The sequence below is a fragment of the Pelophylax lessonae genome (genome assembly GCF_965119305.1).
Source record: "Pelophylax lessonae genome assembly, chromosome: 5".
Lineage (NCBI taxonomy): Eukaryota > Metazoa > Chordata > Amphibia > Anura > Ranidae > Pelophylax > Pelophylax lessonae.
In genome coordinates this window covers 413100357-413125535 of record NC_138772.1, presented here as the reverse complement: position 1 = coordinate 413125535, position 25179 = coordinate 413100357, and the positions used below count along the sequence as shown (strand labels likewise).

The 25179-nt window shown below is 38.8% G+C and overlaps 1 protein-coding gene across 1 annotated transcript in view; it reads left to right on the top strand.

The window, feature by feature from the left end:
- The window catches only part of CCDC178 (coiled-coil domain containing 178), a 433474-nt gene that overhangs the window by 291528 nt on the left and 116767 nt on the right, over nucleotides 1–25179 (top strand). The window contains exon 18 of the mRNA XM_082258686.1: nucleotides 23060–23209. Within this exon, the coding sequence (XP_082114812.1) occupies nucleotides 23060–23209 (150 nt within the window). The remainder of the gene's footprint in view (nucleotides 1–23059; nucleotides 23210–25179) is intronic.

The window sequence follows — 25179 nt, the reverse complement described above, 5'->3', positions numbered from 1 at the left end:
AGTGGTTAAATAGAACTGTATGAACTGCACACATTTGTTACAGTTTCTCTATCCGCAAATTTACTTTAATTACTATTCCACTTGTGAGAATCTTACAGACAGCCATAAACCTTGAGACAGAGGGTATTTTACAAATGAGAAATTCTTTAACATAGTTGTGGTGTTGAGATCACTAGCAACCAGAAACTGTTTGACAATGAACATAAATAATGAACATGTTAGGAATGCCAATTACAGTTTAAGTAAGTTTGTCAGTCTTGTGACATACATCATGACATACTGTACTGAGTGCAGCATTCAGAAGTATGCAAAATACAACATAACATACTAAGTGCAATAGTTAGGTGTATAAAACTCAGTGCAATCAAACAAAAGTATACCATGTACATAACATAAAAATCTCTTTCAAACGCATGAAAAAAAAATCTGTGTGACTAAAAAAATTTTATTTGAATATCTTCCATCACAAAATTTAAATTGCCAAGTCCAAAATGCAGTGTAACATCCACTTATATGCAAACGATAATGTACAGTGACAAAAAAATATATATAGTGAAAAAAAGCATATACAGTATATACTAATAGTCCACCTCCTTTTCTTCCACCAATTTAAGTCCATGAAAAATAAAAAGTGTACCAGTGAATATTCTAAATGAATTACCGCCACAGTGTGCTTCTTCCACCTTCCAAACAGGCTGTTTACCTCATATTTTGACCTATTGAAAATTAGGCCAATATGTGCCTTGCCATTTAAAAGGGCTTTGTGTCAATGCAAACTTTTGTCGGCCTTTCTTCACATATGAACACCTTTCATCCAAAAGTAGCTCAAAAGAGCAAAAAGAACCTAATTGTGCAATATATATATAACTTACCAGAACAATTTATTAAAACAAAAAGTTAAAATCTCACTCACAAATCAGTAAACTTCATCCAGGTCACATAGGAATCAATGCTTCTTTAAATAAGCATTTCCTCCTTAAGGTTAAACTTTGGCTTCAGATACCTAGCCAAGACGTCCGGCTTCCGGTTTCTGTCAGCGTGTTGAAGTCATCCGGCCATGACCTTAACGCGTTTCATCATCCAATCATGACTGCTTCAGAAGGAAACAAGGACTTGGCTAGATGATGTCATTACGCTGACCAAATCACTTTCGGGTTTATCCATCAGAACCAACTTTCACTATCCATAAGTGTCTTCCCACTGTCAGGAGTGTCTAGCGCTCCTGCTCCTCATTCCAGCATCCTGGTTTTGGCCATGGCATTCTCCTTGTCTGTCTGTCTACCTGCAAGGTGATTAATGTGGCCAGTCTGGGTGGAGACCAGACCTGATTTAAGCCAGCCAAACATTTAGTCTCATGCTTGTGATAGAGTGTGATTACGTGTCTAAGATCTGATCAAGCTCCCTGTCTGTCTGCTCTGCTCTGCTGGATTAGATTTGCCTGTGTATGACCTCGGCCTAGACAGCAACTTTTCACTGAACTCTGCCTGCCTTTTACCAGGACTGTCATTGAACCATTCTGCCTGTCTGCCAATTGCAAGTACCTGTTTGCTTTGCTCAGTTCGTGCCTTTCCTGGCGTGGTAGCTAGGCACTATAGCATTGTGTATAAGTCCTGGGTCAACTGAGTACTGGTAGGCCTGCTTGCCCTATCGGAAATGGGCTGCTATAGGTGAAGAACACAGTAGCCCGTTTTAGTGTCTGGCCTCCTGCGTTAGGGGTAAGCGTGACACCCACTTATAAAGTGCACACAGGTTTTAGATACCAGTGTCCCGTCTCCTATTATATTGTTACATATTGAATGTATTTAGGATATGCAGTCATATATTAAGACTCTGGGAAATTCACTCCCCAGAATACACTTTGATTTTAAAGCCATTCCTGGCTGGGATCCATCTTACTCCCCAGGTGGAGGCTGGGATGTTACAAGCTCTAAAGCTGCACTCATTTTCGGATGACCCAGTCAGGTATGGGGAGTTCCTACCATTACAGAGTTATGAATTGTGTAATTCCCATGTTATTCATGGCCTGATGTGTGTTTGATAGTGCTGTACCAATAGACGTGAAAGTTGGTTCATGCTATATGCTATATTTCAACCACAGATTTGCTTCATCAAAAGTGATTTTTCTTTCAATGAAGCAAATCTGTGGTTGAAATATAGCATAGGTGGACCCTGTTTTAGCCCTAGACTGCTACCTCTCTGATAGTAACAATAAAAGTGCTTGCCAGATGGTAAATTCTTTATTGCTTATTGAGGAGAGCCTGGTACAAAAGTTCTAACATATTCCCAACGCACACATTCCTGTAAAAATGGTTGTGTATATAAACGGGCGCTGCAGTGGCTATCGGCTGGAGCCAAAGACAATCAGACTGAAAGAATATCACCAGCACACCACGGATCTCTAAAACGGATCCAAAGCTTTAATCAGCGATCACATTATTACAGTAAAAGCAATGTTTCAGGGCCTTGCAGGACCCCTTCATTAGGCATGTGTGGAGCCTTCAAGGCTCCAAAACATTGCTTTTGCTGTAACAATGTGATCGCTGATTAAAGCTTTGGACCCATTTTGGAGATCCATGGTGTGCTGGTGACATTCTTACACTCTGGAACAAAACTTCATCTCACTTAAAGAAATTTTGGAACATTTAATAGCTAAAAACATCTAATACAGCCAACACATTTTTGGGGGAGAAAAGCCTTCCACTTATTTAGGGTTTGAGCAGTTAATGTGAATAAAATTACGACAGAGACCCGTATTAATGCTTGATGAAGACTAATGTCTCCTTTCAGCATTAAAGGCAGCCACTCTTTAACCATTAAATTTGGTAAAAAGTCCTTTGAGTGAGATAAACTTTTGTATCAGGCGCCCACCGGTACACATCTAAGAATATTGTTCTGGGGGCAGACTGCTTCTCTGATGAGGTAGTAGCCTACTTGGGTGCAAGACCTGATATGTAGTCAACCTGTCTGATCAAAAAGGAATCTGCTTTAGTGAGAATGTATGTTGACCTGAAGATAGTTTTCACCCATCTTTGCGACCTAGATTCATCTTTTACCCATGACTGCTTGCATTCCACTGTTCTCCTCCCCACCTTTCTCATACATTTTTAAATCTTACATTAAAAAAACGGTGTATTTAATGTAGGAAGCTGGTATGAAGTATTCCACTAACTATTAAGTAGCTGTCATAAATTAAAGATTGTTAAATGATTAAATGATATTCAAATGCATTGTTCCCCAGTGCCTTCTCACGTTTCAACATGGTAATGATGCAGATGAGAAAAGGGTTGCTATAAAGCACTCCACAGTGCTTTATAAATAGCATTGGCAGCTATCAAAACATTGCATTTTACATCCCTAATAGAAATAATAGTGGGATGCAAAGTGAAAAATTGATAGCACATTTTATAATTAGGCCCCCAAGTGTTAGATGTTGCTATATTGGAATTGTGCATAGTGAGCATTACTATACAAATCCAGTTTGCAAATTTTATGTGGTTATTGTTAATATATTAATATTATTATTATCATCATCGGGTAATGCCATTATTTACTTTTTAATAAACTAAGCTGATAAACACATACACAGATAGCTATATATTGATAAACCTACAACGTGTTTGTGTTATTTTAGGGTATATCTTTTAGATTAAGTGTTTACAGATGGTAACTTGTAGGGGATTTACAATTTTAGTTATTTAGGACTTTGGAAAACGGTGATTTTATCCAGTGTGTGATTGGAACAGATGTGAGCGTATCAGGGTTCCACTTCTTTTAGAGAAATAAAAAATGTCATGATTTGCTGTACAGTGTGACTTTACTTTCTGCCGATTTGTCTACAAAAGTTGCTGTGCAGAAGCATTTGCCCTGCAGCTCTGAGCCATTATAACACGGAGCTAATGCTTTATTCTGTATTAATGCCATTAAATGCTTTTAATATTAGAGCATGTGTTGCTTTATAGCATTAACTAGTGCCTTGCACTTAACTGTATTTCCTCAGTTTATGACACTGCTTACGGCATTAACAAACAGCTGTTTGAATTAAATGAGCACTTAAAGACCCTGTTCATTAACTCAAAAGTTCCATGTGTTTTTAATTCTTCCATTGCAGTTGTATTTTAATGCAAAAAAATATATTTATTAGTGTATGTATCACAGATACACACCTCCATGTACACAAACTCGATGTTTGATACTTCACTAGTCAAACACATGGGTTCTGATCATTTGCACAACAGTATAGCTACTCTTGTCATAAAACACAATATTAAACACTTGTGCTACAGCTGTTCTCATATTGCTTTCTTACAGATAACTATTTTTAGAAAAGTTGTCAAAATAAATACATGAGGCTTCTTGCACAGAAGATGCCAATGGGTGTTTTTTTGTTTTTTTTTTAGTATTTAACGGGGAAGTGTGGAATATATAAAAAAATCCATACTCACCTATATGGCTGTAGCATTGGTGTGATGCCACAATTATCCCCTGCCGGCTTTAAGACCGAGAACTGAGTGCTGATCGCTTAGTTCTTGGTCTTCAGTGAGCAGAGAGCGGTAACTGTCAGTCACCTCCCTCGTCTCTGCTCCTCCAGTGCATGTGATGGCATGTGAGTTGCTGGCTCAGGCTCTCAGTGGCACGCTGAGAGCCCGAGCTAGCTGCCAGTCAGGTATTCTTCCAAAGCCTTGACTGATTTAAAGTCAGTATCCTTCCAGAGCCTCGACTGGCTCTGTGATGTTGGCGGACAGCAGACTTTAGCCTGCTGTTGGCGAAATCAGGTTTATAGGAGTGCAGATATAAGGGCACTCCTGTGACCCAGAAGAGAAGTATGGCCAAAAAAAGCTTTGGCTATACTTATCTTTTAATGTCTAACAAAAACTGATATTGTAGTCACTGGGAAAGCAAATCACAGTTAGTGATACTGTATATGTTTAGCAGACAGTGGTCCAAAACCAATGGCTTGGGAGCTAAATGTGACTCTCAGCTACCTTTATTGTTGGTCTCAGCATCTTCCTACTAGGTGCACAGAATGTGTCTATTGGACAAGCTGGTGTGTCACATACTTTTTATATCCACAAAAACAAGCGAAAGTTAGTCTATTCATTTTAGTAGCAGTAAAAGTAGTTTGCATTATTATTTTTAAGAAAGAAAAGGCAACCATGACATTCAGCAATGCTCAACTATTAGCTTTTTACCTGTAACAGCATATGGTCATGTGATCCATTTATGCAAATATTCTAGATTAGCATCAAAACAAATGTTTAAAATTTAACTTGCTTGGTTTTTTTTTCTTCTCTTTTTCTCATCCCCCTTTCCCTTTCCAACCATTCTTCCCTATGTTACCAAAATAGGGAAGGGGAAAGAAAGGAGAAGAAAAAAAGAAAAGAAAAAAGTGCTATATCGGAGAACAAATGATAGCTGCAAAACGATAGACAGAATCTTTTGATAAACAATATCTAGCACTGAAATGGGCAGTTTTTGTTATTTGATGTAGTAACACAACAATGTATGTATCAAATTTTTGTGATACATACGATTTCGTTCACATTGACTGCACTCACTCGGCGAAAGTGGATGATTGTAAAAATACAGTATGTGTGATGGTTTGCTGTTCGGGCCAATTTTAACATTTTTCATATACATGTTATAATCAGCCTTTTTTTTTGCCAGAAAATTACTCAGAATCTCCAATCATATTTTCTAAAAGGAGAAGTCCTGGATTATAAAATGGTGGTTGTTGCATGATGTTTGCTCAGCTGTTTATTAAATACAAATTTTTAGGACCTTTTTTGGCAAACTATAAAAGATGATGTTGCGGCAAGTAAAAAGATACCAAACGTGTCAAGATTTAAAATTGTACTTACCTGTGAAATGACAATCACAGTACCTAAAATTATTCATAGGCAATGCTATAAAAGGTTTCACAGATTACCATTTTAGATTTAAACATGAGCTCTGGTGCTAGAATGATTGATTTCACATGTGTGGTGCAATCACTGTTTACATTTGCATTCGGGACCATTTTGAGCGTTTGGGCATGAGCCCAAGAGTATAGGGGTACAATCAATTTTTTAAAAAAATATTTAATTTGTTTAATTTAAATGTTTTTACAATTTTTTTTTTCATTCACCTTTTTGCTATCACCAGGGATGAACAACATCCCTTGTGAAAGCTTGGCCATTGACAGGTCGTCTTTATGCAGAAATCTGGGGCCTGTTAGACCCTTGTTCCCTCTTCTGCCCTCCAAGGCAGCGAATCAAAGAGAGATCCAACTGACTGCCTCAATGGCCAGTAACAGTTCACAGCACTGAAACTGAAAGTGACAAAAACCTCATCGCTTCCAGGTTCATTTATCACAGAGAAGATGGAGGAATGAATGGTCCTCCATCTTCTCTGGCCCAACCATTGCAGCAGTCCTGGGTTCCCTAGTGGAATCCTGGTGAACCCCTTCTGAGCCCTGTAAAAGTGATGGGAAGGCTGTAGAGTCTCAGATCTCTTTTACATAAAAGTAAGTCACAGGCCCTAAAAAAATCGCACCAGGATCATGGTGTGTGTATATATATATATATATATATATATATATATATATATATATATATATATATACTGGATGGAAAGCAGTTAAATAAAGATTTTTAAAAAAAAAAAAAAGTACTTTGTCATATGCATTTATCATGCATTAAAAAAATAAAAATATATAATAATATTAATACGAATCAATATAGATATAGATAGATGCCCTCCAGTTTGTGACCATATATTATAAAAACGCTCAAGAGTATAATGCTTCAATGATACTATAATTTAAAAACTATACAGTTTACAACCAAAGTATGGTTATAATTTCAGATTTGCACAACATGTACATATGCAACCATTGCATCCAAAGTCCAAATTTGTTAAACGTTATAAACAATGACTAATATTATCAATATATTATTATACAGCAGATTTATATAGTGGTATTAGTTTGCATAGCACTTAACATAATACAGGGAGAAAGTACATTTACAAAACAATGCAACACCAGAGGGTTAGGAAGGCCTTGCTCATAAGAGTGTACTTACCTCTAGGCCTCATGCACACTGGACATTTTTACAGCTGCTGTTTTTGGCTTAAGGTTTTTTTTTCTGCCACAAGTAAACTCCCCAGCATGTTATCCTATGTGCACACATAGTCTGTTATCAGAGTTTTTAGGCAGGGGCTTTTTATGGCTGGAAAAAAAACCCAGAACTAGTGGGTTTTAAAAGGAGTTTTCCAGCTTTAAAAATGCTCTAACTCTAAAAAAAAAGCTTAAAAATGCTGAAAACGCTAAAAAAAATAAGTGTCTTTTTCGGGGTTTATCAGCATTTTTGAGCCACAAGCTTTTGTGGGAGTATAGTTTTCCTTAACCACTTGCCGACTGGCAACAGTAATATTACTACGGCAGTACGGCTCCCCTGGGTCCAGTGACGTAGACCTCCTAGTGATTCCGGCAGCGCCGCCAGAAACACACTCCCGCTGTGTATAGATACAGTGGGAGTGGGGCCAGAGGAGACAAGGCGGCGAATGCCGCCTCCCTTCCTCGATCGTCGGGGAAACTGTGAGAAGACCCGCCTGCTTATGTAAACAAAGCAGGCGGATCTTCTCAGTGACAGACAGGAAGAGATCACTAGATTCAGCATAGCTGAACCTGCTATCTCTGTGTCTGTCACAGAACCCCCCCCCCCCCCACACACACACACACACATCAGCAAGCATTAGGCATACATTTAACCCATTGATCACCCATAGGGTTAACCCCCTCCCTGCCAGTGTCATTATTACAGTAACAGTGCATATTTTTTGCACTGATTACTGTAGTAATGTCACTGGTCCCCCCAAAAGTGTCAAAAATGTCAGTTAGGGGTCCGATCTGTCCGCCGCAATGTCGCAGTCCTGCAAAAAATCGCAGAACGCCGCCATTACTAGTAAAAAAAAAAAACAATAAAAATGACATAAATCTTTCCCGTAGTTAGTAAACGCGATAACTTTTGTGCAAACCAATCAAAATACGCTTATTGTGATTTTTTTTTACCAAAAATATGTAGCAGAAAACAAATTGGCCTAAAATGTTAAAAAATTTAGATTTTTTAATTTTTTTTTTTTTTTTTAAATGTCATATAGCCGAATGTGAAAAATATTTTTTTTTCTAATTTGTCGCTCTTTTTTTGTTTATAGCGCAAAAATTAAATTTTGCAAAATTAAATGCAAAACTTATTCTACAGCTTCAGCTACTATTTATTGTGACTAGCAACTGCTCTCCAATCTCCTGAAACCTACCTCATCTTGGTATTTTGGTGTGGGCGGCATCCTGTGGGCTTGCTAAGATTTTGCAAAGCATTTCCTTTCTTTAAAATGGCCCTTCCACTTACCTTATTCATTTTTTTTAATAGGGAAGGGTTCTATATTATGTGACCTCCTACTTAGTTATTTTTGAAGACCCTTCTGACCTAATGAGTTGTGGCATAATATATAGTGGTCATGAAGAAGGCAGAACTGAAAATGGACAAAAGCTAAAATTTCCCTGCTGGAATGCATAAAGAATTGGGCAACAGTTACCTTGCCATATGAAGGAAGAGAGATGGGGCAACAATTGTTTTTGAACATAGGGTTGTGAGGTTTAGGGGTGTATGGACCAGTGGCCTTAGCCCTTCTGGCAAGGGCTGGGGAATTATATATAAATATTATGAATACATTATGGTATAAAAAATGATGTTTTCTTTTTTTACTGGTTCTAAGGCAGTAGATCAGGGTAACAGAAGAGCATGCTTAAAATTAGTGCACGCACCTTTTGGTGCCTGCTAGCAAATCTGGGCAAACCTGTACTTATTATAGGATATGTGTATTTATCCCAGTATCTCAGCCTTTCATACTTGCACAGCCCAAACTAAGATTACATTATTGGACAACTCATGAACAAATAAATAGGCTTTATATTTCAGTGAATACAGTAACACTGTTCATCTAGGAAGATTTTGGAGGATGCTGAGCAGGCTTCACAGAAAAGGTTTCAAGAGGAAAGCATCATATGAAAGTATATGCTATGATATATAAAATGATTATTAGGTAGAGAAAGCCACATTCAGGATAAGTACACTTGTAATTTGCTTATCCTTTAAAGCAGTGGTCCTCAACCCTGGTCCTCAGGGCCCACTAACAGGCCAGGTTTGCAAGATAACTGAAATACATCCCAGGGGATATAATTTGCTGCTCAGTGATTGCAGTACTCTTGTCTGCATCTCCCCAAGGTAATACTTAAAATCTGGCCTGTTAGTGGGCCCTGAGGACCGGAGTTGAGGACCACTGCTTTAAAGGACATCTGTGCTGGGAGTAATATGTAGGCTTTTACTGCTGAGCCCCTAACCCAAACTAAGCATCTAAATCAGGAATATTGACTTCATTTTGAATTTGCTGACTAGTGACTCATGTATTGAAGCCAAATACAGCTATCAACTATCATTATTCCCAAGGAGAACAACAATACCTGTATACTTATTGCACCTAGTACAGGTATTCTTTTGGTACATAATATTGCCTTGGTGTAAACCACCTTTTATCAGCACATACAATGGAAGTAATTCTTTATTGTGCTCCAGGACCTGGATCTAAAAGCTATCAGAGGTTACTACATCACAAGATTGACTGAAGGGGGTTGCAAATCCTTCGGCTGGTATGATGGTTCTGTAGATACCCTGCCTTAAGCAGAAGTCTCTATTTAAATTTAGTATTTGCTAGGCTGTAGTCTAAGCTGCATTGATAGTTCAGTTTTTGGGTCTCTCCTGGACTCTGATTATTGCTTCTGCTTGCTTTGGGGGAATGTCCGTGGCATTAGTTTGAAAGGCTGCACTAATTAGAGCTATGAATATTATTATTCCCCTGGTCAGTCACTAGGAGGTTTATTGTCAGTGGTGCGGGCTCGGAAAGGTTATAAATGTTTAGTAGCGATCTTGGGAAGTCAATCCTACCTGGGGGAGGAATGTTTATGGTTTTCTCATTCTCCCATGCCTTCTGCCTTGGGAGAGTGGCCATATGCCCTAATAGAGGCCTAAGTTTTGGGCCTAGTATGGCGGGCATAGGGACTGAAGCTCCATTTAGCAACTTCTGTCTAAATGGGGATCCTGAGAAACTTGGTGACGCTTGGTCCTTGACCTATGTGTGGTGGCTTTTCCCCAAGGAGTCGGTAGCTGATCCAACAAATGTCTTACAGTCACAAGCTGCTTTCATAGAATGAGGGGCCAGTTTAAGGGGTTCTTCATCTGCGAAAAAACTTAGTACTTATGTCCCCTTAACAGGAGTCGGCTAGTTCACGGGTTGCCTGCTCCTTAACCTTCTCTCCCAGGAGTGTTGATTGAGAGTCAATAAACTCCATTTCTTGCAAATAAAAGTGACTGGTGCCCATCTGTACACATCCACTATTGTAAAGGACTAGACCCTGAGATAAAATGCTAGCCTACCCAGTGAGATACAGTACCTTATATGCTTTGGAGGTTGGGGGGGGGGGGGGGCTACAGTTCATATATGTAATGTATTTAGATGTTTGAAGTTCAGCTTTATTCAACCTGAAATACAATGCTTTTTCTTAAGCAATGTAAAGCCTAATGCAATTTTGAGTTATAGTAATTCAAAATGGATAGGCCTAAACTCAAAATGGCATTAGTTTTTAAAAAAAAATATTGAAGAAAAATGTTCTCAACATCTATTGAAATTGCGCTAAATGTTACATGTATGTTATGAGATTTGGCAGGTCACCTTTATACGTTTTTTTTTTTTTGGCAATATACAGTTTGTTTTTGTTCTATACAGTAAGGCATTTCAGTAGGTCAGTTCTTGCTTGTTTGACAGAAATGTATTTGTCACGTACCTGGAGATAGAGCCTGATGTGGAGAGGAAGGCGATCTCTTACACCTCTGGCCTGTTACCCCTGATAATGTAAAAAGGATACATGGAGGCCTGGAGTGGCACGGGTGCCTAGAAGTTCAGATGATGAAGGCTGCATATGTGAGGTCTGTGCGTACTTGGATGCAGGTTGGATCGTTCTGCAGGGCAGCAGGTAGTTGGCAGACTGGCTGGTTACAGGCAGCAGATGCTAAGCAGGCTGGCAGGTCATAGGCGGCAGACACTTGGCAGGCTGGCAGGAAGCAGTCAGCAGGTAAAAGGATGGCCGGTTACACTGCAGGGTCAGGCAAGCCGGGTCGCTAACTAGCAGGCACATCAGGAACAGAGCAGAAGGCAGCAGAGTAGTCAGGTTCAGACTGGCAATGGCAAACAGGCAGACAGAGGGAAAAGGCAAAGACATTGTCAAAGGGCAAGTCCGGGGGCGGTTCAGGCAGAGTACAAGCGTGGTAAGACGGATTAGGATGGCAACAGAGTTTAACCACTTAAGCCCCGTAGGATTTGGCTGCTCAAAGACCAGGTCCTATTTTGTGATTCAGCACTGCGTGATTTTAACAGACGATTGCGCGGTCGTGCTACGCTGTACTCAAATGAAATTGACGTTCTTTTTTTCCCACAAACAGAGCTTTTTTTGGTGGTATTTGATCACCTGTGCGATTTTTATTTTTTGCGCTATAAACAAAAAAAGAGCGACAATTTTGAAAGAATAACAATATTTTTCACATTTTTTTATATGAAATTCTCAAAAAAAAAAAAGGAAATCAAAAATTTTCAACATTTTAGGCCAATTTGTTTTCTGCTACATATTTTTGGTAAAAAAATGGAAATAAGCGTATTTTGATTGGTTTGCGCAAAAGTTATTACGTTTACTAACTACAGGAAATATTTATGTAATTTTTATTGTTTTTTTTTTTTGAGTCCAAGAAGTGTATCCAGCATGCCCAAGTTCGGGTGTATTTGGAAGGGTTGTCTTTGGCTATGCTGATCGATTCTTCCATTTCAGCTGTTAGTTTTACATAATGGATCCAGTTAGATAGAGTAAACTGTGTCCCCATTTCAATGGGATGCAGGGTTTAGCCGCGTTATCCTGGCATAGGGCAAAGGATTTGCAATATGTGTGGTGGAGGATTGAGGAGTGGTGTAAGTTGCATTTTAACCACTTACCCACTGGACAGTTAAACCCCCTTCCTAACCAGACCAATTTTCAGCTTTCAGTGCTCTCACATTTTGAATGACAATTACTCAGTCATGCAACACTGTACCCATATGAAATTTTTGTCCTTTTTCCCACACAAACAGAGCTTTCTTTTGGTGGTATTTAGTCATAACTGGGTTTTTTATTGTTTGCGTTATAAATGAAAAAAGACCGGAAATTTTGTAAAAAAAATTAATTTTTCTTTGTTTCAGTTTTACAATTTTGCAAATTTAGTCATTTTTCTTCATAAATTTTGGCCAAAATGTATACTGCTACATATCTTTAGTAAATATAATCCAAATAAGTATAAATTATTTAGTCTTTGGGAAGGTTATAGAGTCTACAAGCTATGGTGCCAATCATTGAAAATTGATCACACCTGATATACTGACAGCGTATCTCATTTCTTGAGACCCTACCAAGCCAGTAAAGTACAAATAACCCCCAAATGACCCCTTTTTGGAAAGTAGACATTTCAATGTATTTATTAAGAGGCATGGTGAGTTTTTTGAAGTTGTAATTTTTTTCCACAACTCTTTGCAAAATGAAGATTTTTTTTCACAAAATGGTCATATTACTAAGTTATTTCTCACACACTTTATTGGCATACTTGCAACTACACCCCAAAATACATTCGGCTACTCCTTCTGAGTATGGCGATACTACATCTGTGGGACTTTTCCACAGCCTGACCACATACGGAGGTCCAACATCCAAGTAGCACCGTCAGGCGTTCTAGGAGCAAAAATGACACTTATAATTTCCTGACAACCTATCACTCTTTTGAAGGCCCTTGAACACCAGGATAATGGAAACACCCACAAAATGACCACATTTTGGAAAGAAAACATCCCAACACATAATCTAGGAGCCATAATGAGTCTTTTGAACATGTCCTTTTTTTCCACAAGTTTTTGGAAAATGTGGAAAGAAAATGAAAATGCATTTTTTTTTTTTTTACACAAAGTTGTCCATTTATAAGATATTTCTAACACACAGCATATACATAGCAAAAAGGACACCCCAAAATACATTCTGCTACTCCTCCTGAGTATGGCGATACCACGTGTGTGACACTTTTCCACAGCCTGACCACATACAGAGGCCCAACATGCAGGGAGCACCTTCAGTTCCTGACTACCCATTACATTTTTGTTAGGCACTGTAGGGCACTGATAAGCACTGTAGTGGCACTGACATGGCATGGATGTGGCATGGATGAGCACTGACATGGCATGGATGTGGCATAGATAAGCACTGATGTGGTACGGATGAGCACTGATGTGGCACGGATGAGCACTGACATGGCATGGATGTGGCATGGATGAGCACTGATGTGGCATGAATGTGACACGGATGAGCACTGACATGGCAGTGATGACTACTGACATGGCATGCATGTGGCATGGATGAGCACTGATGTGAGATTAATTAGCACTGACATGGCATGTATGAGCACTGATGTAACATGGATGAGCACTGAGGTGGTATGGGTGGGCACATATGTGGCACAGATGGGCATGGATGTGGCACGGATGAGGCATGGATGAGGCACGGATGGGCATAATTTGGGTATGGAGGTATGGAGGAGGCAGAAGATGGCTGCAGCTGCAGCTTCTCTCCTCCTCTTGCACGCTGTACCGATCGTTGTGCACAGTGTGTAAGGACAGGAGAGAAATTAACTGGACATGCACTGGTTTGTTGACAAGTGATTGCTCTGTCATTGGACGGAGCGATCACGTGGTAAAGGACCGCTGTCATTGTACCCTTTACCACGATCCGTGATGTGCTGGGTCCCGGCATGGACAGCTCCGTGTGCGCGATTCTGGGAGGACGTCACTGTACGCCCTCCCAGAATAAGCCGACCGCGCTGTAGCTGTCAATCGGCTATGGCCCGGTCGGCAAGTGGTTAAATGATAGAAACAGAATTTCAACCAACAATCCAGAAAAAACACATGATACACATGTTATAAATAGAGTTGCAGTTCAGTGAGTAAAGTAAGTATCTGATCTCCAAGCAAAACATGACTTAGTATTGGTGGAGAAATGCTTGTTGGCATGCACAGAGGTAAGATGTTCCTTGTAGTTGGTTACCAGGTTTGCACACATCTCTGGAGGGATTTTACTCCAATTTTCTTTATAGATCTCCTCTAAATCCTTAAGGTTTCTTAGCTGTCACTTGGCAACTCGAAGTTTCAGCTCCCTCCATAAATTTTTTATAGGATTAAGGTCTGGAGACTGACTAGGCCAATTGCAACTCAATTTATAACAATTGCATCATGTTTTATTTCTGGAATTTTGGTTGATATTTTCTCTCTATCATTTAAAATATACCATAAAATTATAGACCCTTAATTTCTTTGTAAGTGGGCAAACTTACAAAATCTGCAGTGGATCCTATAGATGGTCCTGCACACGGGATTTCCTGAGGAGGGGGATTTGCTGTGTTTGGAGGAAGAAAAATGCTGACTCTGACCTTAAGAACACCATATCTACAGTCAAGCACGGAGGTGGAAACATTATGCTTTGGGACTGTTTCTATGCTAAAGGTATAGGCCCACTTTGCGGCATTGAGGGGCCCATGGATGGGGCCATGTATTGTAAAATCTTGGATGAGAACCTTCTTTCCTCAGCCAGAACACTGAAGATGAGTCGTGGATAGGTTTTCATTCATGACAATGACCCAAAATATATCGAGTGGCTCAAGAAGAAGCACATTAAGGTTGTGGAGTGGCCTAGAAAGTCTCCAGACCTTAATCCTATAGAGTTGCCAAGTGAAAAGCCAAGAAACCTTAAAGGGTAACTCCACTTTCATGGGGAAAAAAATAGCAAATAAAGAAAAAAAATATAGCATATACAATTGCAACACAAATCATATTGTAATTGAATGTTATTAAAAATTACCTTTACTTTTCAATCTGCAGCCGTTGTTATTTTCTGAAAATGCAATGCAATATGGCTACCTGGGGCTGTTCTGTACACAGAATGTGTACTGACCACACCCGGAAAACATAATTTCTTGCTTGTGTAATTGGCTCACTGAAGTCAGATTTCTGGCATCCCCTGAAACAAAAATTAAATTTTTGGTGAGATACTCCCAATAGGAACACGTCTAAAGGGATGCAGGCCCAGCAGCTTTCCTCATTAGTGCTCTGCAACTGCCACAGATGGTTGATAATTATGAAACTACTCCCATTAGACCCATTCAACACAGGAGAACAGAGGAACAAACAATGATTTCTTCAGAATAACAAAAGGTAGGAATCTGCAAAGTTTGATAAAATCCTTGTAATGTACAGAGATCACCCAGAGGGAAATGTTTTTTTCTCAACAAAAGTGGAGTTACACTTTAAGGATTTATAACAGATCTGTAAAGAAGAGTGGACCATAATTCCTCCTGAGATGTGTGCAAACTTGGTCACTAACTACAAGAAACGTCTTACCTCTGTGCTTGCCAACAAGCGTTTCTCCACCAAGTACTAGTCATGTTTTGTTTGGGGATCAAATGCTTATTTTACAGTACTCACTAAATTGCAACTCAATTTATAACATTTGCATCATGTGTTTTTTTTCTGTTTATTTTTGGTTGATATTTTGTCTCTATCATTTAAAATAGACCTATGATAAAATTATAGACCCTTCATTTCTTTGTAAGTGGGCAAACTTCTGGCCAAAATCTGCAGGGAATCAAATAATTATTTTTCCCACTGTAGGTAGATTGGATTTGCATTCATCTGCCTTTATTCTCAATTATATTTATTGTTGGTGGCATCTTTTCATTTTCCTTTCTCTTCCCACTAGCTGTGGGCTGCATTTTTTTTTCTGTTTGAGCTTGCTTTATGATTTCATTTTTCTTAATCCCTGAGCGCCCCCATTTCCCCAACTCCACCACATATTTTTTTTTATTTTTATTTTTTCCTTCTCCCTTTTCCTTTCCTCATTCTTTCTTTTCCCATTCTCTTTGGGATTTGGGCTTTGTTGACCGTTCCTGGTTATTATCAGACCCCTTTTTCTCTTCTTCTTGATACTTTTTTTTTTTTCTGTAAGCCTTAGGCCTCTTTCACACGGGCGCACCGCCCGACGGAGTCCGTTCTGCTCAGCAGGGGGATCGATCCGCCGATCCCTGCTGAGCGGCGGATGACAGCTTAGTCTCTTCTCTGTGTGCGGAGATGAAGCTGTCAGATCCCCGCTGTCCTCTATGGGGAGATCGGATGAGAACAGACAGCCTGTCCGTTCTCATCCAATCCCATCTGATCCGATCCTCCAGACGGATGGAAAATAGGGTTTCCATCTGTCCGGATTTCACAGACAGGATCGGATCGGATAGCAGCGGGTGTCAGCGGACATGTCTCTGCTGACATTCGCTGCCCCATAGGGATGCATGGAGCATCCGATCAGGTCCGCCTGAAAAACTGACAGGCGGATCGGATCGCCCGTGTGAAAGGGGCCTTACTGGAGGTTTACGTGGATTGGAGGAGTTAAGGATCATAGGCCAACAGGTGTATCACCTCTCCCACACCTAATACATAAGTACATGTTTTGATGTAGATCAAATACATAACACAGCTAAATTCTACTGTATGCAATTATCTTGGCCATTATTTTTACAAATGCTCCTGTTTCTGTGGGTTTGTGCACATTTGTAGCGTGTATCCTTGTATGGACCACTCCACCTTTGTGAACTTCTTCAAATAAAACATATATTCTGAAAAAAACAAAAATAAAGACTTGACAGAATTATTTACTTTTCCCAAGTCTTCCCAAAAAAGGTTTTGGCAGGGGTTGTGCTTTAATACCCTACAATAAGTTATATTTGGGCCTTTTTAAGTAATCTAGTTAATTGATATTAAATCAACCAAGCCGTTGCATAAAATTGTTAGGCTCGCTTCCTCTTAACTTTGTTCATCTAAAGATACCGTGGTATATCAGCGTATTACCAAACCTTCAAGCGCGCTCAGGAATAATGAACAACACAAATGTATCCAATGTTCTTAATTTATTATACGGAACCAAAAATATATACTCAACATCAGGGGGTTTCCAAAATCTCAGTATAATTTAGACCAGTGTTTCTCAACCTTTTTTCAGTTGTGGCACCCTTAACCAATCTGCACAATCTCTAGGCACCCCATTCTAAAATGTGAAAAAAAAACTAAACTTATAGTTTTACATATTGCAGCAACATCCATACACATGGGCCATCCAACATTAGAAGTGATTTATTCATCCACTATTGCAAACTGGTATAGACTAGTATTCTAGGGTTTCTCTTCTCCCTCAGTTTCTCTTCTTTTATTTGCTAATGTGACCCTAGTGCTGATGGAGAAGGGATGAGGAGGAGTATATAAGGATGCTGTGCAACCACCCGTCATTCTCCTTATCAACCAGTGATGTCACTGGTTGTCAGGGTGCCAGTGGCTCGACCCGCACAGTGCCCAGGATTGTCAGGGTGCCAGTGGCTTGACCAGCACAGTGCCCAGAGTTGTAACTCTACAAAGTAAAAACCTGCGGCAATTTGTTGCCATTTTTAGCCATTTTGCCAAGGCACCCCTGAAGGACCCAGGAGGCACGACAGGGTGCCATGGCACCCTGGTTGAAAAAGGATGATTTAGACCATTAAGAATAAAATACAAAAACAGAATCGTATCTAGGCATTTGTCATCAAAAAATCAACTAAGAGCGAGCAATGCTCATGAGATGTGGCAAAGTGAATAAAGTTCCTAAGGTTTAACTTCAGCTACATATTCATAGATTAAAAATAATCAACTATTATGAAGTGTTCTGGACAAACAACTATTATGGGATGTTTCTTCATTGTGTGTAAAATGGATACTCATGACAAAGTGGCTATTAAATCTTTTAGTTTTAACACAGCTCTACCGCTGTCTCCACCAGGAGCTGTCACAACTGCCCCATGTACCACCATATTTGTCCCTGCATATAGACTGCTAAAGCAATGTAATCAGACAATGTGAATTTAATAGCCAGCTCTAGCTCACTATGTTCCGAAGGGTTTCCCCCCTATGCATAGTTCTGTATAACCAGTCCCAAAAACCTGTGACATAACAGATACTCCTGCATTATGCACTAATGCACAACATTTTAGGCAAAATCAACCCTTCACCAAGTGAAATACCTGATGAAGGAAGGGCTAATGTACAAAATGTGCATTTTTGTATTTGCGATGGTAGAATAAATGGGGTAGTCGTACAACAGGTGTGATGTACTCCTAGGGTTTTTGGACTAATACTGTAGACAGCTGAAAGGGCCAATTCCAAAACAACAAAAAGGAGTATACTTCTGTCAAAGTGCACCATGGCAGGTAAAGAAAAGTATGTGACTAAACCATTTAAAAAGTTTATTGCCGACTTACAGTATGAATGTGTACACCTACACTATATATATCTGCTTTAAAAATCCATGGCGGTCCAATATACTGCATGAGAAGACTGTAAAACATTTTCCCATTGTCACTAGGCACTGAATGGTAGTAATCTCCAGATTCTGCAATAAAACCAGGGAGCACAGTAGTTTGTTGGAGGTTAGTAGCACTTGTTAATTTGATCAAGGCTGAAGTTTACGGAGGATAAAGTAAACAATGCAAACTGCAGACACCATCAGTTTCCTCTGGTCAGTGAAGTGTGGTCTGTTCCATTTACACTTCACAACAACATCTGATGGGCTTTGTCAGTGCTGCACAGAGTAATTAAACCTGAAATCAATAGCAGGCATTTGTCATGTTTACAGCCGCTCTTTCTGCTGGGTTAAACTCATCAGTTTAGTGCCGTTCTGTTTTACTGCTGAGACACGCTCCATTATTTCTTCAGGTACAGTTGAGATATTCAGTTACAGTACATGTCCAATAGTTTGAATACATCAGTAAGATTAAAAGGGGCACAAAATGAACATTTTTATTTAATTTATCCCCTGTATTCTCAAGAGTTCCATCTTCATTTTTCTTTCCTCCTACACTTTTACAAAAATATGATTGTGCCTGCTTCATATATTCTCAAGCTCCTCTATTGACAGCTTGAAGGTGAGTGCAGGGGACAGGCCAGTGGCTGATGATCAGTCTATATTTCATGCAGCTACAACCTTGTTCTGCTTGTTTTTCTCAGCATGTTGAGCAGAAGAAGTGAAACTTAAATGAAGAAAGTTTATTTACTTATTAGTCTTCCGACTACAGTCATTGATCATGCTTAACCATACTTAGGGGTGATTGACAAAAATGAAGTCAAGAGCTGTGGTCACTGTACTCATCCAGCGAGGGAATTTAGGAAATAAAAACTGTTCTTAAACTCACCTGCATTTTAGTGTTAGTAAATCGCTACCCTTACTATAACATGCTTACTCAGATTGGCTAAAACATCTGCATACCTTAGAATAGTCTTTCCCAACCTCTTACATCAGAGGAACCCTTCAAATATTTTTTTAAGTCTCAAGGAACCCATACTAGAACTTTATAGTGTGATTGGAAAGTTGTAGATATAATCATAGTAATAAAAATTAATGACTGGTGTACTGAGACTTAAAGTGGTTGTAAAGGCTCAAGTTTTTTTTTTTTTTTTTTTACCTTCATGCATTCTATGCATGAAGATAAAAAAACCTTCAGTGTGCAGCAGCCCCCCTAACCCCCCCTAATACTTACTCGAACCCCATCTCAATCCAGTGATGTGCACAAGAGCAGCAGCTCTCTGTCAATCACGGCCAGTGAGCCAATGAGGAGAGAGCAGGCTAGGCCCCATGTGTAAATGGACACACAGAGCAGTGGCTCGGAGGCTGCTTGCTATGGGGGCACTCAATAGGAGGGAGGGTCCAGGAGTGCTTGAGGGGACTCAAGAGGAAGAGGATCTGGGCTGCTCTGTGGAAAAAACACTGCACAGAGCAGGTAAGTATGACATGTTTTTTTTTTTTTTTATTCTGCCTTTAATATCACTTTAACACAAAGGCAGGTTATATGTTTCATACTTCCCTGTTCTATATAGAAAAATTATAATCAGTAATAATCCTAAAATAAACATGAAAGAAACAATAGCCAGAAAAAAGCAGACAATAAACATTTTAGTGTTCCCTTCCAATGGTGGTCAGTGGAGAAGGAACCAGCCTATCTTGATGGTCAGCAGAAGAGATGCCCACGTATATTGGTGTCCAGAGGAAGAAGGATCCCATAACTTTGGTGGTCATAGTACTGTTCTCTTAGATTGATGGCCAGTAGGAGTCGACTCCCTTACATTGGTGGTAATTGGGAAAATGTCACCTTTATAGATAGCTAAAAAGAACATTTGTAGGAGTGGTTACCTAGGGAAGAGGTGAAAAACTCTTCTGGCCCCACATCACTTACTCTGCCAGGTGAAGTTGGCCTAATATCTCTGCAGGCACCAACAGGCAGTAGGCCAGTTTGCCAGTGCTCACTACCTCTAGCCACCTCTGGAGAAACCCTAGTTTAGAATATCTGCCTATGTAACGCATTCTCCGACAAGAATGGGCTTTTCCTTCATACTGTTATAGTTACAGAATTATTAGTATAAATCTCATGTAAAATATGTTTGCTTTTACAAAGTAAGCAATTTGTATAGTGTATATTGCCTTTTCTATAGGATATAGAAAAGCCTCAAAAAGTATAACTTGCAAAAAAGTAGTATTAGATTTAAGAAAAGATTATTTACTACCTTTTAGCTTTTCATGTACAATCTAATTTTTCATCTCCCTTATTAGCAGAGCAGACTGAAATAAGGAGATAAATTCCACTGATTGGTTGTCAGTCTTACAGTTGGGAGGCTATAAGTTAGTGAGATTTTACTTAAAAGGCTTTTGTTTGCTGTAGCTAAGCTCTATGATTGGTAAAATAACTTGAGTAACCAAGTGGATCGGTGTGGCTTACTAATGAATTATGTGCAGTATTAAGTGTAACTGAAGGAATGAAAAGGAGATTGTTGTACATTTCATTTGTATTATGTCATTATATATTGCAATAAATATAGGTGCACTAGCTATACGTTAGGTAATTTTCTTCTATCCTTGGCCATATGCAGAACTAATTTGTATGAAATGAAAAATGCTTAAGTGACTACAAAATAGGTATTTAGGCTGATTTATTTATGTAGCCTAAATTGTGTGAATATTCACCTAAATTATCCAATCATGTGAAAAGCAAATCCATGTTTACTTATTTCATCTGCACATGATTGCATAATTGAAGTGAATATTCAGTTCACTGCAATTTATTGTATGAAGATGCTCAACCCAGCTCAGCATTTCTAGGTGAAGTGGAATGAACTAAAAAATTCATTTAAAGTAGAACTATGGCCTCCCATGAAAAATATGCACTGCAGCACTTTATTATAGGTACCTTTGTGCTTACAGTTTTCTCTTGGTCCCCCTGCAAAGTCCCACAAGTACCTGTTGATGCTGCTGGGAAATTCACTTAATGCAGCTTCAAAGCTGCATTGATGCTGGATTGCTCCTCAATTCAGAGCAGAGTTGCCACCCTGATGTAGGTTGTGCCTGCTTGCACTATAGTGAGATAAATACATGTTCCAGGTGCATGGCTATCAACATTGTCACTGCTGATTCATAAGAATGTAGCTTGTTAGTCAGCTTCTGACCATTTTTAGTCCTGCCCACTGCTTTCTGGGTCAACAGCAGCTTCTGAACAGTTTTAGGGTTCAGAAAGGGTTCAAAGGGGTTAGATGTGTCCCAAGGGGATGCTTTCTTTGGTATGGGGGATTAACTCACTGGATGATCACAGAGACCTGTGCTCCTAAATAGTAGGAACACATGATCCCTGTGTTCATCTCTGACAGAACGGTGGTCTGCCTTATGTACATTGGCAAACCGCCATTCTGTCTCCATGGGGAGCGATCATGGGTGGCCGGCAGACCTCTCGTCCACCAGACCCACTGATTGGCTCCCCCTCTGGCAAATCGGCACATATGCGCACCCCCACTATCTGTTACACGAAGCGGCGTACAGGTACGTCGTTTTGCGTAATAGAGCCAACCTACTGTAATACAACTATGGTGGCTGGTCGGCAAGTGTTTAAACTGTGCATACTGATGATTAAATTGATTTATAAATTGGGAGAATCTGGCAAATTCATAAAATTGCATCTTTTGCATTGGAGTTGATTGTCTGAAGTAGTAGAGCAGGTTCACTTTGCAAAGTGAATTGTCCCTTAGCTTGGTGAATGTAGTGAAAATTCGCTTTGCAGATAATACCCAATCATAAGCAAAGAAAATGTTAAAAATGTGTTTGCATATAATTGTATGATGGAAATCAGCAGAGCTTCACCTCATTAACTTTGCTAATTGAACAACCTATTTGCCTTTAGTAAGGTAAAGGGTCACTTGCCAGATCCTTTGTGGTTTAGAGCATGGCAGTGAACCTCCCAAGATGAAAATTTGGTGTGATCTATGCTCCTGGGGTGACCTCTAGTCACCTGCCAATGGGATCTGCTGTTATGGCCATAGGGGGAACAAGGGAGAGAATGCCTATCCATAACTCTTACGTCTTGAGGAGGCTCAATTAGGGTACAGGCTTCTTGTTTGCCGACATGCTCTGCTGCACTGAATAGTGAACTGGTGGTATTCAATTCATATAGCATGCCATAATGTATTTTCATATTTTGTACATATTTTCAATTACATACGTTTACTTAAAATGTACAGTATTAATTATATATTTGTAAGTGTCCCTGCAACCTCCGAACATCTGTCAATATGCTGGGGGATGGTGTTCCAGAGTTGTGTTCACATACTTCTTCCAGGAGACAGGCTCATGTAATCCCATACAGAGCAGCTCTTCTGCCCATAAACAGCACCTAGTGGTGGCCAGGAACTTCCTGGGGGGCTGCAGGGGCAAATGCAATTGTATAATTCATTGTTATAGTCCATTTAATATTTCATAAAAATCAAATATGTTTAAGTTATTCTTTTTTATTTTTACTCTCTAATGCAGGCATCATTGGAGGCAGCACTAACAGAAAATACCGCACTAGCTTCAGAATATAAGACTTTTCAAGAAAGCTATTTGGATGAGAAAGAAAAGTTAATGGTCAATTATGAAAGCAGGCTGAGGGGAGAGGCAACAATACGAGACTACTTACAGGTAAGCGAGGATCATTTTGAAGGTAATCCTAACATAACCATGTCTACTTATAAGGTTCATATAATGAATGTGGGAGTGTGTAATGCCTCTAGTAAATGTGTGCAAACATATCCTAAAACGACAGAAGATTGATTTAGAATTAAAGTATTACTCCTTGCTGACATTTTACTTTTGGAGTTGAATGCCCCTCAAAAGTTCCATGTGACATCCCTAAAGCTCCTTCAGTCCTTAGAGGTTTTCTTTTTGCCTAAGAAGAGTGGGACAGAATAATTTACACAGTAACAAGAAAAGAACTGTTGATAGGAACCAATAAAGTTATATTTTTGTATGTTTGAATGGGTTAACAAAACAACTTTAAGAGAAAAATGTTACCTTCAAATTACTACTTTATGCTTCTAATTATATCTTACCTTTTTGGTCCCTTTTTTCTGATTATTGTGATTGCTAATTCTTTATTCATATTTGCCTAAACTCTTGTAAACATGTTTAGGTTTATGTCCATTCATGTGTTGGCTAGCCTGGTTTATATGAGTGTATACTTTGGGAGAGATTTACTAAAACTGGAGCGTGCAAAATGTGGTTCTCTTCATAGGAACCAGCTTCCAGGTTTTTATTGTCAAAGTATACCTATTCAGCTCCAGAAGGTTTACCCCCCTTCCTGATCAGGCCATTTTTTGCAATACGGTACTGCATTACTTTAACTGACAATTGAGCTGTTGTGGACACTGTACCCAAATATCCTTTTTTTTCCACACATAGAGCTTTCTTTTGGTGGTATTTGATCACCTCTGTGGTTTTTATTTTTTGCGCCAAAAAAAAAAAATCCAGCCAATTTTCAAAAAGAAACAAAACAATATTTTTTATTTTCTGGAACATTATAAAAACAGCGCTATCATCAGGAAAGTGATAAAATATATACAATCCTTCAATATATAAATAAACAATATAATTCATACATATAAAGTTCACTTAGTGATAAATATATATATATATATATATATATATATATATATATATATATATTTGTCAATAAATATATATAAAGTGCAATATATACAAGATGCTTAAGTTCTAAAGTGAATTAGTGCAAAATAAAGTACAGTCCAAAATTATAAGTCCACTGAAATATTTAAATAAGGTACTGGACTAAAAGTGCTTAAAGTGCTCCACGCAGTGACAAGTGCACTTCAAGCACTTTTAGTCCAGCACCTTATTTAAATATTTCAGTGGACTTATAATTTTGGACTATACTTTATTTTGCACTAATTCACTTTAGAGCTTAAGCATCTTGGATATATGGCACTTTATATATATTTATTGACACACACATATATATATATATATATATATATATATATATATATATATATATATATATATATATATATATATATATTTTATCACTAAGTGCACTTTATATTTATGAATTATATTGTTTATTTATATATTGAAGGATTGTATTTATTTTATCACTTTTCTGATAGTGCTGTTTTTATAATGTTCCATTTTATCTTGGTTTTTACCTAAGTGAGCAGCAGCTTCAGTTAGCACTGGTTCACACATTATTTTTAGCGCGGGTTTAAAGTTAATATTTTCACACATTTTTTATTTTCTGCTATAAAATGTACTTAATAAAAGCACGTAATCAAATGTTTTCATCAATTTAGGCCAATATGTATTCTGCTACATATTTTTGGTAACAAAAATCCCAATAAGCGTATATTGATTTGTTTGCTCAATAATTATAGCGTCTACAAACTATGGGATAGATTTATTAATTTTTTTTTACTAGTAATGGTGGAGATCAGCGACTACGATATTGCGGTGGACAAACTGGACACCTGACACTTTTGACACTTTTTGGGGACCAGTGACATTACTACAGTAATCAGTGCTAAAAAAATATGCACTGTAACTTTACTAATAACACTGGGGCCATAAAAGGGTTAACTGTGTGCCTAGCCTGTGCA